The sequence below is a fragment of the Typopeltis vanoorti genome, chromosome 26 (assembly GCF_054136105.1).
Source record: "Typopeltis vanoorti isolate ZY-2024b chromosome 26, IOZ_Tvanoo_1.0, whole genome shotgun sequence".
Classification (NCBI taxonomy): Eukaryota; Metazoa; Arthropoda; class Arachnida; order Uropygi; family Thelyphonidae; genus Typopeltis; species Typopeltis vanoorti.
The window spans coordinates 7,660,949-7,681,381 of record NC_143574.1 but is presented as its reverse complement, the minus strand read 5'-3'; the positions used below and the strand labels follow the sequence as shown (position 1 = coordinate 7,681,381).

At 34.4% G+C, this 20,433-nt stretch overlaps 1 protein-coding gene across 1 annotated transcript in view; it reads right to left on the bottom strand.

The window, feature by feature from the left end:
* Positions 1–20,433, bottom strand: part of LOC150092299 (folylpolyglutamate synthase, mitochondrial-like) — a 110,232-nt gene that overhangs the window by 7,910 nt on the left and 81,889 nt on the right. The window contains exons 10-11 of the mRNA XM_090414970.1: positions 19,303–19,453; positions 5,735–5,877 (exon numbers count right to left, since the gene is read on the bottom strand). Of these exons, the coding sequence (XP_090271096.1) occupies positions 5,735–5,877; positions 19,303–19,453 (294 nt within the window). The remainder of the gene's footprint in view (positions 1–5,734; positions 5,878–19,302; positions 19,454–20,433) is intronic.

Genomic DNA, 20,433 nt, shown 5'->3' with positions numbered 1-20,433 from the left:
AACAGATGCAACAGAAGGTGGAAGGATGATGGTTGCCAATTCACTCGAGTGGTAACCATTGAAGTACCTGTAGAATACGCACAGTGTATTCTACAGGTATTGTATTTTTACAGGTACTCTATCATAGATGCAATGTACTATGTTGCATCTATGATAGAGTTAAGGTGAATCAAGTAGTAAGAGGAAAGGGATCATCTATGAGTCTAACTACTCACCTCTGGATACCATCAAGGATTTTAAGGGAAGTTTTAGGCTCACCACCCTAAACATGTGAGCAGTATTCTGAACATGGATGGATTTGGGATTTGTATATAGTGAAGAGTTGGATGGGGTAAAATAGGTTCTTGAATAAAAGAGAATGTCAAATTTTTTGGATGCTGACAAGGCTATTGGTTGAATGTGTTTATGGCAGGAAAGACTGGAAGTAAATGTTAGTCCAAGCAAAGAGATCTGATCTTGTCTGGTGATTTGTGTATTACTGAGGGTAAGGACAGGTGAGCTGGGATCTCTTTTCACAAAAAAAGACAAGACTGTGTTTTAGTGGCACTGAACATAACAAGTCCTTGCCCACTGGAGGATTATATAGATCAATGTTTAAGACACCATTTGTAGATGATCTTGTAGTCCGAAATGTCAGAGTACTGCATGGTTTGTAAAATGAGTAGGATAAGTGGAAAGTACTATTGTCTTAAAAGCAGTGGATGGGATTAGTGATCACTGTAAGTAGGTTATTTATGTACAGGAGAAAGAGAGTAGCTCTTTCCTCCATTTCTAAACTTTTTCAATAGCCTCCAGAACATTCTGCCAACTCCCTTGTGTTTATCTTCTATATTCTTACTAAAGCCTTCAGATGACTTTTGTTTAGCTACTTTTACATGCTGCTTTGCTTTCTTATATTTTTCTCTGTATTCTCTCAGATAAAACAATGACTTACTTGCTAGGAACTGTTTGATACACTTTCTGCTTTTCCATGACTGCTTTTTTTAACTTTCTAGGTCCACCAGGAAGTTCTGATTTTTCTATCACATTAGTCAGTGAATCCAATGAATCTTTTCTTTAGAAGTCAGTGAGTTTCCTAGGTTTGATTACTGTTTTCAAACTTTTTTATTTTTCATGAATAGGATTTCTGTATTTGAGTCTACAATTCATCTCTGAGAGTTGCTGCTCAACTTAATTCTTTTTAAAACTTTCCTACATATTTTCCTTTTTTATACCAAAAAAATTAATATGATACTGATTTTTATCCTGCTCAAAACTAAATGGCAATTGCTTCCCATTTAAAATCTCCTGTATGCTCTTGTATCCTATACACTGAACCAGTATAAAAATAATGCTATCAACAATAACATACTCATCAAGATTCTTTATTTCAAATGTTTATCCATGTGAATTTGTGCACATTTTTAAGTTAAAAAATAACATTAATAATGACTAATCCATATCCTGTTCAGAAATGTAGTACGTACTTTTCCACTATATTATCTTTGCTATTTTCTCTGAATTTTCCAAAAACGTTTCTGTATGTCTGGTATTAATTTCCTACTTTGCTGTTTAGATTTGCAACAATGACCAACTTTTTCTTTATACCAGATGCAATCATTAATGACTAGAAAAATTTCTCTACTTCTTTAGTGGGATGTTTTGTGGGACTATAGGCACAACTCACTGTCCAATTTCCCATTTTGATATCTGTCCACATCTCTACTTGAAACTGCCCACCATTCAATATGATTATCTGTATTTAGTGGTGATTATTATAACTATTCCTTTGTTTCCCTAATTACCACTGCCTGAATATAACATCTTGTGTTTGTCATTTTGAATAATTTCACCTGTTTTTTTTTTCTTTCCTTTTTGTTTTGCTGACACCAATTATATCAGCATTTTACTTCTCTGTAATTCTTCTAGTGGTTCCACTTTAACAAAATACTGGAATGCATCCTTCTTGAAATAGTACAAGACTACATACACATAGATAATGAAATTTTGGATTTTTTTTTAATGGACACACCATATTTGAATTCATGATAAATAGCAGCAAAGAAATTCTACTACCAGTTATTGATAATTCTAAAAATGGTTTTGAATGCTAAATGGTCATAGAGAAAATATCACAACTTGAGAGCTAACTATGCCTAGTGGCATAGTTTTGCTATAGCTAATTCTCAAATTTCTATTAGTTATAGAAATTTGAGGGGTGCTTAAGGGTCAAAGCTGTATAACTGAGAGGAGACCTCCACATGGCCTTTAAAGGAATGCGGAGAACCGACCAGGGCTTCTGACCTAATGTCCAATCCTCACCTTCTCGTGGTGCACCCTGTTGGGTATCTACTTTGATACTGAACGAACGAGGATGGGCTGGCAATTTGGGATTTAGCCGACCAAATTGTATTCTTATTGGTTAAACCAAAATAAAAAATGATGGTACAACATGACAAAATTTCATGCCGGCTGGGGCGTCGCCCGGTTAAACAAGGCCCCCGTTGTTTTTGCCAGGGAACCAGGGTGAACAGCGAAAAGTCAGCTACTGGAACAAATCTGAAAACAAACCCCAACTCAACATCACCAGAGTTAAAGATCGGTACTATCAACGTAAGAAGCCTGAATGGCAAAGAAATGGAGCTAGCTGAGGAATTAGATAAGTACCAGATCGACATAATAGGGGTGACTGAAACAAAAAAGACCAAAACTGGTGAGATCTTTCTGAGCAATAAATACAAAATGTTATATTCAGGCAATAACAATCAAGGAAAAGAAGGAGTAGCCATAGTATTCAACACAAAATACGAGGCTAATCTTCTTGAATGGCAGTCAGTCTCAAGTAGAGTAATGTGGGCAAATATGAGAATGGGGAACTGGACAATGAGACTTATTTGTGCCTATGGTCCCACAGAAGGTTCTACTAAGGTAGAAGTGGAGGAATTTTTTGAGGCTTTAGAAAAAGCAACTGACACAATGAAAAAGGAAAAGTTGGTCCTTGTTGGGGATCTAAATAGTAGAGTAGGAAATGATTGTGAGACATACAAAAATATTTTGGGAAAATTTGGAGAAAAGAGCAAAGCTAATAATAATGGCAAATATCTGTTGGATTTCTGCTCAGGACATGGACTGGTTATTACTAACACCATGTTCCAACATAAAAATGTGCACAAATTCACATGGAGAGAAGAGGCAAGGAATAAGAAAAGTCTCATTGACTATGTTATTGTTGATAGTGATGTTTTCTCCCTGGTGCAGGACACCAGAGTGTACAGAGGATTTGAAATTGGAAGTGATCACTATTTAGTCTTGAGCAGGATAAAATTGAATTTCATATTGAAAAAAATAACATGTAAGAAAGTTTTAAAGCGAATAAAAGTTGAGCAGCTCTCAGATGTAAACTGTAGACTAAAATACAGAAATATTATTGAAAAGAAAATGAAAGAGTTTGAGAACAGGAATCAAACCTTGGAGATTCAGTGGCAAACTCTAAAGGAAACATTGATTGATTCTGCCAGAGAGGCATGTGGTGAGGTTGTGTGCAAAGATAAAAAAATCAGAACTCCCTGGTGGACACAGGAAGTTAAAGAGGCAGTGAAGGAAAAGAAGAATGCATATCAAAAGTTCCTGGCAAATAAGTCAGCTTTTACTCTTACAGAATACAGAGACAAATGTAAGAAAGCTAAACAGTGTGTAAAACTAGCTAAACAAAAGTCATGGGAGGACTTTGGCAAGAATATAGAAAATAAATATCAAGAAGGTGGCAAAATATTCTGGAGGTTGTTGAAGAAGCTTAGGAATGGAGGAAAGAGTGCTGTAAAAGGAATTAGAGATGATAAAGGTGAAATGAAAACAGGAGAAAAAGATATCCTTGAAGTATGGAGTAATTACTTTGAAAAACTGCTAAACGAAACAAGCAGTGATGACAGCACAGTGATAAAAAACACTGACCAGGCATGCAGTCAGGAATACATATCCATACTTGAAGTAGAAAAAGCCATCAAAGGCTTGAAATGTGGAAAGGCAGCAGGAGTAGATGATATTCGACCAGAAATGCTGAAGTATGGTGGTATAAGAGTCTTACAGTGGCTGCACTGCATAGTTCAGAAAGCCTGGACAGAGGGACGAATTCCCGATGATTGGAGTAGAGCTCTCATAGTACCCATATATAAAAAGGGAAATAAAACTGAATGTGAGAATTACAGAGGTATTTCCCTACTGAGTGTTCCTGGCAAGATCTATGCAAGTATACTTGAGAAACGGTTGAGAAGAATTGTGGAAGAAAAGCTTGGTGAAGAACAAGCTGGATTCAGGCCAAATAGAGGCTGTCAGGATCAGATCTTCACTTTACGACAAATAGTCGAGAAAGCATGGGAATATAACAAAGATCTGTATTTAAGTTTTGTCGATTTGGAAAAGGCATATGACAAGGTGCCAAGAGAGAAGCTATTCAATACGCTGCAGTTATATGGTGTCAATGGGGCATTATATCAAGCAATACTTAGTCTTTATTTGAGTTGTGAGTCTGCAGTTAGAATTGAAGGAAGTACAGGAAGATGGTTTAATGTTAAATCTGGTGTGAGACAAGGATGTACGTTATCCCCTCTGTTATTCATTATCTATATGGATCACATTATGAAGGAATGTGGTATTAAACCTGATATCAAAATTGGAGATGTTAATGTCAGCTCTTTGCTTTATGCGGATGATGTTATACTTCTAAATAAATCCGCTACAAGTCTGCAAGATTCTCTGACTAAATTGAATAGCTGTTGTAATAGATATGGTATGAAGGTCAGCAATAAAAAGACAAAGACAATGAAAATAGGCAGATTCATTGAAAATGTCAACTGTGTTGTGAATGGAAAACCTGTGGAACAAGTAAAACATTTCAGCTACTTAGGCACAATTTTTACTGAAGATGGTAAACTAAATATAGAAATAGACAACAGAATCAGCAAAGCTGGTATCGTGGGAAGTCAATTGAATAAATTCATATGGAATAAGAAAGAAATTAGTCGGAACACTAAATTAGCTGTATACAAGACTGTGTTCAAACCAATTTTAACTTATGGATCTGAGAGCTGGGTCAGAAGTAAAACACTTGACCAAAGACTAGAGACCGCAGATATGAGAGTCCTGAGAAAGATTAGAGGCGTGAACAGATGGCATCAATGGCAATATCATATTAAAAACGAGGATATTAGGAAAGAACTTGACATTGTCAGCATCCAGGAATGCGTTAGCAGAGCTAATCTCAGATGGTATGGTCACTTAAATAGAATGGGAGAGGAAAGATTAGCTAAACAAGTGTTCTCTGCCAGGTTGGCAGGAAAACGACCCAGAGGAAGACCAAGATATAGGTGGATTGATACGGTACAAAGTGCCTTAGACGATAGAAATATAAGATCTGATAATGTTGGAGTCTTGACAAGTAACAGACTGATTTGGAGGAAAATTGTAGATAGGAAGTTAGTAATGATGTAATTTTTTCATGTAGTACTGTCATATCCTGTACACCCCTTGAGGGTACATGGCAGGAATTTGATGATGATGATGATGATGATAGAAATTTGAGAATGATTAGTCTAATGCATTAATTTTTAATATTGTGTATGTCAAAAGCATTGTGTGAGAAAGAATGAGAGACATATTATGTTATATCTCCTTGCAGAAACTTTAAAAATCTTAACCGATATATTAATTTAAATTAACATATTAACAATTCCTATATTCGTTTTTATAAAAATGGTACCTGATGATGCATCTTTTATCTGCCTTATGCTGTTTGGTGAAAATGCTGCGATATCAAAGTTAATTTCTGACAATGGTAGTAAGAGATTTTCAGCTTTTCTTTCTCCAGTGCAGTTGAACAGCAATATTCGGCATACCTGTCCTCTGAAAGTGTTTTAAAAAATGCTTTTGAAATTAAATGCCTTTTATTTGTAATAAAATTAAAGAAATTTAGTTCCACCATTACTTTTTCTTAATAATAATTTTTATATTCTTCCCCTCAGATAATAACTGATTTTCCTGTCTGTGCATAGTAGGTCAACTTGCAGGAACAAGGAACTCTGTATACATCTGGAACCGAGAGAGGAGGGAGTTTGATTTTAGGAAAGTGGATAAGGGTAGCTAGTTTTAAGTGGGGGCTTGAAAGTGCAAAGATTTTATTACTTTAATATTCTGGATATTTTTTCTAATGTGCCTCAGATATGATGCATGCAACATTGAGCTTACTGCTACCTCTTCACTAGATGAAGAAACTTTGGCTTTGCTGACTAGTTAGCATATTCATTCTCTAAATAACTGTGAACACTTTAAGTGAGAGATGGATTTCATTGCTTGATGCAAGACTATCATCCTAATGGCAGCCTATTCCACATACTTGCCATATGCCATGAGAAAAACTTGGTCCTCGTGTGCTTCCTCACTTGATACCAGCAAAATTTCACTTGAATCTTACTGTAAGAGTCCCTTACTAACTTGTATATTTATATCATATACTGTGTATATGATATAAATTTATTTGATACTGTGTACAGATATCACTCACCTTAGAGTTCCACATACGTCCCTTTTTAGTCTATGCTCTCTCACATGACCATCACTTACCAAGTCAAAACTGCATGACCACTCTCAGTTGGAGGCATAACAAGTAATTTCATTTACAGACACTATTACTAGATCCAACATTCTTGTACCGTGCTCCTTTCCATTATGTAACTGCTTAAGGTAATTATTCCTCAATAATTCTATCAATTCTCGTTCTGTTTTGCATGCATTTTTTCTCTTTCTCTCCAATGTATATTCCCATAAGGGGTTCTCAACCTTTTCCAGTGGCATAGCACTATATTTAATTCAAGATATTAGATGTACCAGTAAGGCAGTGGCTCACGTACCACCAGTGGTACACGTACCATAGGTTGAGAATCCCTGCCATAGAGGAAATCACTGATAATGATAGTCCTTACATCTATAAAATTCCATTCTTTGACACATTCAAGAGTGTAATGAAGTGTCATGTGCCAGTAAGTTAGTCTATTTTGGAAAGACCGGAAGGGCTGTTAACATCTGCTTTGAAGAATGTAAGGAATACATATGCTGCCATCATTGTGGCAAGTAAAATCTGGCAGATCATGTATCTAAAGTTTGCTATACATTGGATACACCTCCCACAAATCACATGGAAGAAAAATAATAATACTCAAAAGTCATTACAAATTCAAAAGGCTGTTTAATTAGCAGCAGCAATGAGGCCATCTAATAATTTCAATAAATATGGTAATTTATAATTTAACCAAAATTTAGGAGACTAATTCTAATATCAACTTCAGCCAATGGTGAAGATCACAAGATAATTTGTGTTCATCCACCAAGGGTTCTTTTGTTAGGATTCTAAATACTCCTCTCCATCTTGGTTATATATCACTGGTTTAATACCTCATGCTTCAACATCCCCATAGTACTTTGTATTCTGTGGATGTTGGTCTGAAATTAATGGGTCAACAGCTGACTTAACAAACTCAGTCAAAAATAACACGACTAGATGAAACAAAAAAGATAGCAACAGGGGATTTTGGCAATTATTTTTATAGTGCTCAAACTCTGACTTTTTTTAAACTGTAAATATTTAAAAACTTTCTTGTCAAATGAGTGTTAGGACCAGGGCTCCAGAAATATAACTTAAATCTACTAGCCACAAATTTACTCACCAAAACCAAACTCACTTTTCTTGATGCACTAGGGCACATGGTCTGATCTTTGCAATATAATTGTATTTTTTAAATAACACTATTAATTTTTAATTTAATTAATGTCATATTTAATTTTTTTAAATAACAGTATTAAATATTTGAAAATTTTACAAATTTTCAAGCACTTAATTACACTAAGTTAAATTCCTGTTGTGTTGTGAAAATAAGATTAGGATAATACAATATTACTATTGTGCATTTACTTAAAGGATAAAGGTATTGAAAGACCAAGAGGTATAGATGTGCTATAGTATTTAATTACATTGTGCCAATTTTAGTTTTTGTGTTTATAATTACTGGTTTATTTTGTTAATTAAATTATATTGTGAAAAAAAGTACAATCCAAAAAAAAAAAAAAAAAAAAAAAAATTGTCTATTGGATATGTCATGCATACTGTATATATGTGGTTAATATCATAAGGCTAATATTGAAATACTGTGCAAGGTTAATAATGAACTAAAAATTAAAGATACCAAGAAATTATATACATAGTTTAATCCTTTATCCAAGTGTAAACAAACAAAGTCTGCATCTATTTTCAGGACTCGAGCCAAACCCAGAGGTGATACCAAGGTTGAAGTAATGCAGAAGTCATATTTTCATATATAAGTTGCCAAAAGATGTCACACATTATTATAATACTCTGGGTCTGGCTCCCACTGATGAGACTTCAATAAAGGTTGAAACTGGTCTGGGTAGTGACCATTCCCATAATGCATAGAATTATACATGTTTGCAAGATGTGCTTTGCATCATAGGATACTAAGGCAAGTGATGTGAAGTCATACCACCTTCCACGAGTAGCCCCAGTCTTGAAAATACTTCAGGTGCAAACTTTGTTTGCTTACACTTGAATAAAGGATTAAACCAAGTATATAATTTCTTGGCATCTTTAATTTATAGTATAACCAAGTGGAAAAACTTTCAACAACAATGAACTAATTAATGCATTAATTGATTAAAATTTATTTATTTATCAGAAACGATAACTAACCATGATGCAAAAAGCTTATTTTTCTTGCACACTTGAAATGTGCAGGATTTATATAACACGTAATGGTGGGTCATTTTTCTTGCTTTATGAGTGAAAGGAAAACTGAAAGTACGACATGTAGGAAGTATGCATGGAGTGAGAACAACAGTGTACACTGCTGTGATAGAAATGAAAGTGTTTCTGGAATTCAATAGCAGATATTTATGAAATATTTCACAGAGAAAGAAAAACTAAGTAATGTTATGACAATGATGACAGAACAACTGTTAGAAGATATGGCAGCTTGAATTTTTAATAACTTCGTTTTTTCATAGTCTTTTACATAGAAAGAAAAATAAAGTTCTGAACCTATAAGGAGATAAAAGGACAGAAGAAAGTGAAGACGACCAGTTTACATTATGACTTTTAAAGAAAACCCACCACAACTAAAATTGCAAGTGTTTTTCGATTCTTTAAAAGAGTCCATTGTAGTGCTCAAATTAAGGATTTCAGATCCAGAAGATTTATTTCAAATTCTCTGAAAATAAAACTTCTTTAATAAATTTGTTGACAGTCATCCATGATCAAACAACTTGATGGTGAATGAGATGATGTTTTAAAATGACAAAAAAAAAAAAAAAAAAAAAAAAAAAAAAAAAAAAAAAAAAAAAAAGTGCAAGTTATGTGAAAAAAATAATACATTTTGAATCAAGCTGAAAATTCACTCGCTACTTGTTTCTGATAAACTTGCCTGTGGCGAGTGGATTTCTGGAGCCCTGGTTAATTTAAATGTTAGAAGGTCTGCTCCTACTCTTCTGAAATAATTGGCATTAAGTTATAACTTTAGATTCAAGAAAGGATTTACTAATTAACAATTAACAATTTAATGAGCAACAAGTAATACAAACAGTAAGCTTTCTTAATATTCATGGAATATTTACACATTTTTAGTAACATAATAGCAAAGGCTGATTTAACCCTTTAACTGCTGATTTTATATTCTACTGACATTGATTGTCCCATATGCTGAATTAATTTTGCAAAAAATGTATAAATAAAATTCAATTAAAATTCTTACTGAAGTAAGAAGTTTGGACAGCATCATACATTCTTGATATACACTTGTTCACTCACAAAAATGGCAATAATAGTGTTTTATAAAATTTGCATAATCAAGGGTGTCCACTTGATTATGCAAATTACACAAGTTAATTTATGTAGAATCACTAGGATCTTCTTCATCTTACACATTTCACTTAACTCAGACAATTCTTCTCCTGACTCATTTGTCGTTAACAATTCATCAATTTCATCATCGGTAAGATAACTCAGATATTTACTGGTAGACGCCATATTGTGACATCCCAGAAATCCCCGCAGTCACGTGGTTTATGCATTGTGCTGCATGTTATTATTATTATTATTCGTGACACCTCCGAGGAGTCCGAAGACTCATCGTGGGAGGACACCTACTGTACAACTCTCAGTCTCCACCTGAACCTCTACTACCAATCATTCACATTAACAGCATCTACTGCTCTCCACCACAACTAGTATTTTTTGTCTGTAAATTGCGTGTGTTCTGAAGGGCCGATTTGTCTGTATGCAGGCTGATAAACCCAAGTTTCCGGGAGAAAAAACTTGCTACCTCCATATGAGATTGGCTAACTCACCTTCAATTGAAAGAGTCCATATATAAAGATTCCTCCCGTCACAACAAGAATTGAACTTAGGCCTTTTCCAATCAAAGGGCGCAATGTACTGTCGTTCTTCCAATTGCGCTATGGAGGCGCTTAATATGATTAGTTGCACCAGTTCAAATTTTTCTCTTTAGATGTCATACAAGGACAGAAACCCAAGTCAAATAAACTTCAATTGGTTGTCAATAGATGGAGGAACCTGCCCGCAAATTTGAATATCTTATGACGATTCTTTTCATACTAAAAAACCAACCGCAATATATACAGGCTCAGCAAAGCAGGCATGTATTTCCGAGCCCGTAATAATACATTCTCAGCAGTTAAAGGGTTAGCTTGAAAACTAGTTCCTTCTAATCCTAATAGATGGCACTATAAGCCCGCTCAATTCAAATGCTTTCACAAACTAAATTAAATGAGTATTACACATTGAAAGTTCAAATCAAGTTAACTCGATTGTAGCAAGGTCGTCAATTTTTTCCCCAGGGTCGAGTTAACTCGACCATAGCAGTTAAAGGGTGTTAATGCTCAATGCATATAACAGTTTTCCATTTTTGACTTTAGTCTAAAGTGGAAAACACTTTAGTCCAAATTAATTAATCTTAATTTAAGTTACCTCTCATCATCATACGTATCAAGGATTTAGGCCTAGTATGGCCTGTTCTGGCCTTAGAAGTCATCGTTGAATCATTTAAGAGGACTTCCTGGTTTTCTTTTTCCTAATGGCTTGTACTTTAAGGCTTGTTTTGGTAATCTTTCTGTTTTCATTCTTTGAATGTGTTCCATCCATCTATGTTTATATTTTTTAATTTTTTCAATTACTGGTTCTTGGTTTAATTCTTTCATAATATCTTCGTTTCTTTTGTGATCAAATAGGGTATACTTTGCAGTTTTTCTCATAAATTTCATTTCTGCTGTTGTTAATCTTTGTTTGTCTTTGTTTTATTGTCCAGATTTCGCTTGCATACATTAAGACCGGTAGGGCTAATGTATTGTATACTTTTAGTCTGGTTTGTTTTTGAACTAGGTTTGGTTTAAATATAGAGTTAATTACTCCTGTTATTTTTAAATATTTTGCAATTTTTATGTTTATATCTTTTTCATTTTCATAAGTGAAAATGTGAAATGTGAAAATTTTTTAAGTTACCTCTAACTATAATAATTGCTGATAGAGACACCTAAAGTTCTACTAACAGTTCTACTATTTCTTACCTAGATGTAGATCTACAAGCTGAACATCTATATTGCCTTTCTCTTAAATCTACAGTTTAAGAGAAAGGCAATCTCTCTCTCTTTCAGAGGTGGACACAATTTCAGATATGCTGAAAATCAGTTAAGTTGCACAATGGGGATTAAACAAGTTAGTTTTTTTGAACAGTCCATAGAATGGATCTGAAATAGTTACATGTAAGATAGCACTTTCCTCTGGCCTTCTACATGCCATGCAAGTCACTGAAAGAACACTGGTTAGTTGAAAAACTGATATTCCAATAGGGCCACCTGTTTTTCCTTTGAGTACTGTCTTATTTCTTCTGCCCTTCATGTTCTTCTCTGTTGCATACTACATACTATTCTATTGTGTTCCTCTGGGACCCCTTGGCTACCCTTACTTGTACTTTTTATACTGGTTCCTATAGAGAGCTCTTAATACAAGATTTACATCAGGATTTTGACTTCTTGTGAGAATTGTCATAGCAATGTACCAGCTTTATGACTGGGTTCCAACAATGCGTACATGCATCACACATGCACACAACTTCACTATTTTAAAAGAACAATTAAATTCGTAAAGTTATTAGTGGTAACTAAAAATTTCTATGAAAATTACAAATGATACATGACTTGCTTGGATTAAAAGTATTTTAAAGTAATATGATATAACATATTGAATAATCTTCATGAAATGCGATTTTTTTTCCAAAACAATCAGAATTTGACATGAACTTTCAAGACATTTGCATGTAAGTTCAAGAAATCAAAGAAGCATAGAAGTCCTGTCCTGTCAGGTGTCTCCACCATGCCCTATTCTGAACCTTGCTGCATTCCTCATATGAGAGATAGGTCCAGTCTTTTATATTTTTCATCCACTTCAGTCGTTATCTTCCTCTCCTTCTCTTTCCCTCAACAGTTCCTTCAAGAAGTGTCCTTTGTAGGCAGTTATATCTCAGAATATCTCCAAAATAGCTGACTTTTCTCTTTTTAATTTCTTTCATCAGGCTCCTGTTTACGTCTACCATCTCTAGTACTCTTTATTTGTCTTTTTGTCTTTCCATGATATCCTCCTAATTTTTTACAACATCCATATAACAGATGCTGTGAAAAATATCGCATAATATTTTTCGAACATATTGAAATATATTATATTTCTTGATATTTATATTGAATAATATAAATATCGTATAATAATGTGGACCATATGTAGCATATGGAGATTCTTAGTCTTTTTCAGATTTAATTCTCTAGATCTCAGTAGATTTTTCATACTGTTGAAAGTTGACTTTGCAATTTCAATCCTTTTTCTAATTTCATCTTCTGTCCTGCCATTCTCTGTGATCAAGTGTCCGAGGTATATGTATGTACCTGTTCAAATTTATTTCCTTTTATATTGAAGCATATTTTTGGTATTTCCTTCTCTTGAAATTATCATGATTTTTGTCTTTCTAAAATTGAAACTGAGGCCTGAGGTCATATTTCTTTTCAGCTAGAAGAACTGTGTCATCTGCATATCTTGGGTTATTAATATTTCTGCCATGTACCCTCAAGGGGTGTACAGGATATGATAATACTACATGAAAAAATTACATCATTACTAACTTACTATCTACAATTTTCCTCGAAATCAGTCTGTTACTTCAAGACTCCAACATTATTAGATCTTATCTTTCTATCGTCTAAGGCACTTTGTACCATATCAATACACCTATATCTTGGTCTTCCTCTGGGTCGTTTTCCTGCCAACCTGGCAGAGAAGAATTGTTTTTGCTAATCTTTTCTCTCCTATTTAAGTGACCATACCACCTGAGATTAGCTCTGCTAACGCATTCCTGGATGCTGACAATGTCAAGTTCTTTCCTAATATCCTCGTTTTTAATATGATACTGCCATTGATGCCATCTGTTCACGCCTATAATCTTTCTCAGGACTCTCATATCAGCCGTCTCTAGTCTTTGGTCAAGTTTACTTCTGACCCAGCTCTCAGATACATAAGTTAAAACTGGTTTGAACACTGTCTTGTATACAGCTAATTTAGTGTTCTGACTAATTTCTCTCTTATTCCACCTGAATTTATTCAATTGACTTCCTACCACCTTTGTTGATTCTGTTGTCTATTTCTATATTTAATTTACCATCTTCACTAAAAATCGTGCCTAACTAGCTGAAATGATTTACTTGTTCCACCGGTTCTCCATTCACAACACAGTTGACATTTTCAATGATTCTGCCTATTTTCATTGTCTTTGTCTTTTTATTGCTGACCTTCATACCATATCTATTACAACAGTTATTCAATTTAGTCAGAGAATCTTGCAGACTTGTAGTGTATTTATTTAGAAGTATAACATCATCTGTATAACAGAAGTATAACATAAACATCTCCAATTTTGATATCGTGTTTAATACCACTTTCCTTCATAATGTGATCCATATAGATAATGAATAACAGAGGGGATAATGTACATCCTTGTCTCACACCAGATTTAACATTAAACCATCTTCCTGTACTTCCTTCAATTCTAACTGCTGACTTAAAACTCAAATAAAGACTCAGTACTGCTTGATATAATGCCCCATTGACATCATATAACTGTAGCGTATTGAATAGCTTCTCTCTTGGCACCTTGTCATATGCCTTTTCCAAATCGACAAAAACTTAAATACAGATCTTTGTTATATTCCCATGCTTTCTCTACTATTTGTCGTAAAGTGAAGATCTGATCCTGACAGCCTCTATTTGGCCTGAATCCAGCTTGTTCTTCACCAAGCTTTTTCTTCCACAATTCCTCTCAACCATTTCTCAAGTATACTGGCATAAATCTTGCCCAGAATATTCAGTAGGGAAATACCTCTGTAATTCTCACATTCAGTTTTATTTCCCTTTTTATATATGGGTACTATTAGAGCTCTACTCCAATCATCGGGAATTCGTCCCTCTGTCCAGGCTTTCTGAACTATGTAGTGCAGCCACTGTAAGACTTATACCACCATAATTCAGCATTTCTGGTCGAATATCATCCACTCCTGCTGCCTTTCCACATTTTAAGCCTTTGATGGCTTTTTCTACTTCAAGTATGAATATGTATTCCTGACTGCATGCCTGGTCAGTGTTTTTTACCACTGTGCTATCATCACTGCTTGTTTCATTTAGCAGTTTTTCAAAGTAATTACTCCATACTTCAAGGATATCTTTTTCTTCTGTTTTCATGTCACCTTTATCATCTCTAACTCCTTTTACAGCACTCTTTCCTGCATTCCTAAGCTTCTCCAACAACCTCCACAATATTTTGCCACCTTCTTGATATTTATGTTCTATATTCTTGCCAAAGTCCTCCCATGACTTTTGTTTAGCTAGTTTTACACAGTGTTTAGCATTCTTGCATTTGTCTCTGTATTCTCTAAAGAGCACAAGCTGACTTATTTGCCAGGAACTTTTGATATACGTTCTTCTTTTCCTTCACTGCCTCTTTAACTTCCTGTTCCACCATGGAGTTCCAATTTTTCTATCCTTGCAGACTTCACCACATGCCTCTCAAGCTGAGTCAATCAGGGCTTTCTTCAAGGCTTGCCACTGAATCTCCAAGGTTTGATTCCTGTTCTCAAACTCTTTAATTTTTTCTTCAATAATCTTTCTGTATTTTAGTCTACAGTTCACATCTGAGAGCTGCTCAACTTTTATTCACTTTAAAACTTTCTTACATGTTATTCTTTTCAATATGAAATTCAATTTTATCCTGCTCAAGACTAAATAGTGATCACTTCCAATTTCAAATCCTCTGTACACTCTGTCCTGCACCAGTGAGAAAACATCACTATCAACAATAACATAGTCAATGAGACTTTTCTTATTCCTAGCCTCTTCTCTCCATGTGAATTTGTGCACATTTTTATGTTGGAACATGGTGTTAGTAATAACCAGTCCATGTCCTGAGCAGAAATCCAACAGATATTTGCCATTATTATTAGTTGCTTTTTCTAAAGCATCAAAAAATTCCTCCACTTCTACCTTAGTAGAACCTTTTGTGAGACCATAGGCACAAATAAGTCTCATTGTCCAGTTCCCCATTCTCATATTTGCCCACATTACTCTACTTGAAATGCCTGCCATTCAAGAAGATTAGCCTCGTATTTTGTGTTGAATACTATGGCTACTCCTTCTTTTCCTTGATTGTCATTGCCTGAATATAACATTTTGTATTTATTGCTCAGAAAGGTCTCACCAGTTTTTGTCTTTTTTGTTTCAGTCACCCCTATTATGTTGATCTGGTACTTATCTAATTCCTCAGCTAGCTCCATTTCTTTGCCATTCAGGCTTCTTATGTTGATAGTACCGATCTTTAACTCTGGGGTGTGTTTTGAGATTTGGGTTGAGTTGGGGTGTGTTTTCAGATTTGTTCCAGTAGCTGACGTTTCGCTGTTCGTTCTGGTTCCCTGGCGAAAACAACGGGGGTCCAGCCGGCATGAAATTTTGTCATATCGTACCATCATTTTTTATTTTGGTTTAACCAATAAGAATACAATTTGGTCAGCTAAATCCCAAATTGCCAGCCCATCCTCGTTCGTTCAGTATCAAAGTAGATAACCAACACAGTGCACCACGAGAAGGTGAGGATTGGACATTAGGTCAGAAGCCCTGGTCGGTTCTCCGCATTCCTTTAAAGGCTATGTGGAGGTCTCCTCTCAGTTATACAGCTTTGACCCTTAAGCACCCCTTCCTTTGAGGTTACTTATTTTATTAAATATTTCTTCTGTGCACAGGTTAAAGAGAATCAGAGAAAAGACACAGCCTTGTCTCACACCTTTCTGAACTGGGAATTCTTCTGAGGTCTCTCTATTTATTCTCAAAGATTCAGTCTGTTCCTAGTAAAGATTAGTTATTAGCCTAATGTCTTTTCCATCCATGCCTATTTTTGAAAGGATTTCAATTAATTTGTCATGTTGAACATTGTTGAATGCCTTTTTGTAACCTATGAAGCAGAGGTACACATCTTTTTGTTTTTCTAGGTATCTTTCTATGATGGTTCTGACGTTGAAAATACCTTCTCTTGTACCTACATTTTCCTTGAAGCCGCTTTGTGTATCATTTATTTCCATGTTTATTTTATTTTTATTTCTTTCAAGAATAACGTACAGGAGGACTTTTGACTTAAGTTTAAGAAATCAAAGAAGCATAAAAGTAACAATCATCAAAACGTGTGTTGTACAGAGACATTATTCATTAACAGAGAAATTGAATCTACAGCTGCTTTTGGTTATCAAGAGAGATAATTTTTCTTCTAATTGTATAAGCCTATCATTTAAAAAAAAAAAAAAAAAAAAAAAAAAAAAAAAAAAAAAAAAAAAGACCTCGATTATTAATGGTCAGCAGTGGCAAAAAAATCTATGGTTTGGTCTTTAGAGTAAGACCATTGCATTATATATGTATTTCTCTGCTGTGTTATGTTTTGCTTAATGTTATTATTAACAACTGTCCAGCTGAAGCCAAAACTGAGGTGACTCGAAAAGGTTAGCACAGCTTTTAACTATCAAATTCCATTGAATGAATTTCAGACATCTGGAGCAGAACTATTTCTTACAATTCATACTATTTTGCCAATAAAAATGGTCTAACCAAAACCGACACAAAGTTAATTCACTAATTTTAATGAGGATCATTAAGCATCAAAACATAAATGTTTTGGTGCTTAACATGAAAAATAACATACATTATATTGTTTTTCAGTGTCATATAAACATCTTTATTCTTCTGTAACATCAATATTGTTAAAGAGAAGAACAATTTTTGCTTCACATTTTAACCCACGAATAATTTTGACTTTTTTTTCACAAACTCAGAGGCACTTTCTTTGACATGCTTTTGATAGAAGGGTTCATTTTTAACTGATTTCACAGTTGTGTCAGTGTTTGGATAAAGTGAGATAGGTAGAATGGAGATGCTTCTCAAAAGCAAGATTAGGTTATAAACCAACCCTTACTCTGATGCAGGTGGTTATAAAATTTAATTCACTTCTTATATTTTTATCTATTCCAAGAACTAATTGAACAATTAAGAATGTTTGCAGTTACCAAAATTTGTATGGTAGATCAATGTAGTACTCTCATTATGAAAGTGAGCAATTGTATGGGAGCATGTGTAAATTAAACATTATGGCCTTTTGCTCATTACAACAAAGTTCGACTGTATTTCAAACTTCAAAAGAAATTAAGAATTACTGCTGGAAAATTATTACAATTTCAAGACACGGTTTAACCCGCTATATATCCCTTCTCTATGATAATATGTGATAATGCTGCCCGCAATAAGAAAGCATTACAAGCTTTCTTAAAAACCAAAAGACACATAACCAACATCAATCCTATAGCCAGAGATAATTGATGTGTAGGTCCAATGGAAGGTTAACGAATCAAGCAATCTAACATATGGACAGCCTACAAACTCTGTCAGATAGAGTATAGCAGTAAGACCTTAGTCAGTTACTCTTTTCAGCTAAAAACAAACAGCTATGGACATAATGAACACAGGACCACCAACACCAGAAATGTGGAAGAAAAAGTCATCTGGTTTATGAATCCTAGTTGCAATTAATCCATGCCATGCTGATGGTAGAGCATGGTGATGACAGATATAATTAGTAACAACATCATGCTAAGTAGCTACACTGCAGGCTGAATATGACAGACAAATGCTATTGACTGCATCTTTTCATGCTCACAGTCCAAGATAATGCACCATGTTGCAGATTACTTGGAAATAATTCCATGAGAATGAGCATGACTTCATCATTCTTCTTTGGCCCGTACAGTCACGAGATCTCAACACAACTAAGCATCAGTGGCATTAAGTGGAATAAACTGTAGGCCATAATTGATTTTGCAGTAGCAAGCACTTTTGGCACATCAGAAGTTCATGCCCTAGATAACTTGAGGATGTATTAAGGGCTAAAGGTGACACTTGATATTAGATAGGCATACTTAATAAACAAGTTGCTCAGTGTATCCAATATTATCTCATCTTCCTCTTAACATACTAGGCCCAATGGCCTGCTGGAGAAACAAGACTTCATATAAACCCTGAGAGGGGTTAATATTATCTATAATTTAGTATATCTGTCAACTGCTTGTTCTTTGATAGTTTGTGAGATGAAAAACACAAATATTCTAGGACTGGGATTTAATATTGGCATTCTAGGATTCAATCCCAAAGGGCATCATCACTATTTAAGCCATGAAGAATGGAGTGGATAGATAGGTAGGGTTTTGTAAGTCACAGCCAGAGCTTTCATTGCATATATTCTTCTGGCTGATTTGCCTGTTTTGTGGGAGGAAAAAACCTTGCCATCCCATATGAGACTAGCTAATCAACCTTCAGTGAAAAGCACTTATAAAAGCATGTGTGTGTTTATGTACAGGATATTTATTTCCATAACTATCATTAATAATTTCATTAATTTCATAATCAATGACTTACTGGAATAACTTTCACCTTAACACATCATTTATTTGTTTGTTCTGAATTTTGTTTACACTAATCTGATAAATAATTTCAATCACTAAACATGTGCAGTTTAAGTCTAATATATTTAAAATTCTAGAACAAATAACTTACATTTCAATTCATCATCACCACACACGTATTGAAAGAAAAAAAAAATTCTCATTCTATTGGTCATCAGTACTTACTTTAACATTTTTTCTTCCTGTTTACTGGCCTCATCAAACCATTTTGAACAGATTTCCAAGCTTTCTAATGTATGGGCTCCATCCAAATAATAAGTTACAACATTTTTTTGTAAAGTCTGAAACCGACCAGGCCATATACAGTTTTGCAATCCTGAAATATAAAATTCATTGCATAAACTAAAAATGATATTAATATCAAAGAAACTGTGATTTCATATTTATCTTATGTGGTATTTTAACAGAATAAGCTCAAATACTCTTTAATTAAAATTAAATCCAGTATTAATTACAATACTTCAATACAAGATTCTGACATACTCTAGTAATCAAAGATCAATACTAGAAACCCTTGTTAGAGATAATTTGCTACAGTGAACCAAAAGGAATTATTTGCTATATGATTTTAGCCATACAGCGACAGTATTATTTTAAAAATAAACACTGTTGCTATGGCTAATCAACCTTCGGTGAGAAACAGTGTTTTTGTTAGTGAGAATCAAGAGCATTTGACTGGGTCTAGCAAAATGAAATTTTTGGAATTACCCTTACAAATCATACTGTTATGACATATGAGGGTAGTCCAACAGATTGCTGTGTCATAATGGATAGTTTCTCCTAAGGGGTTCTATATTTTGACCTGCATTCTTCCTCCTATAATAAATCATCTTTTCACACTGATCTTTAACAATATCTATAGTTTTGCTGATGAGAGTACACTTCATTCAACTTTATTTGATGACCTTTGTGGTCACAAACATCCCTAAGCTTCAAAATCTTCTACAACCAGTGTCAAACAAGTCACTCATTGAATGGTACTATGAAAACATGTCTTCTTTCTTGCACAAAAAAAAAAAAAAAAAAAAACTTTCTCTTTTCTTTTAACACCTAGATTACCACGCAAGATCAAATCTTTCTTCTTCTTGGACTGACATTTATCACCAATCATTCCTGATAAAAGAGCATCATGCTAAATGCCAGCCTGGTTGGGGAGTTGTGTGTATCCCCTCTCTAGCCAACAGGCTGTGGGTTCAAAACCTACTATGGACATAGACGTTTATGATTCTCTATAGGTGGTAGATGAATTTCACTGCCCTATGTTAGACCACCTCACTTTTTAAAAGGTCTAAAGTA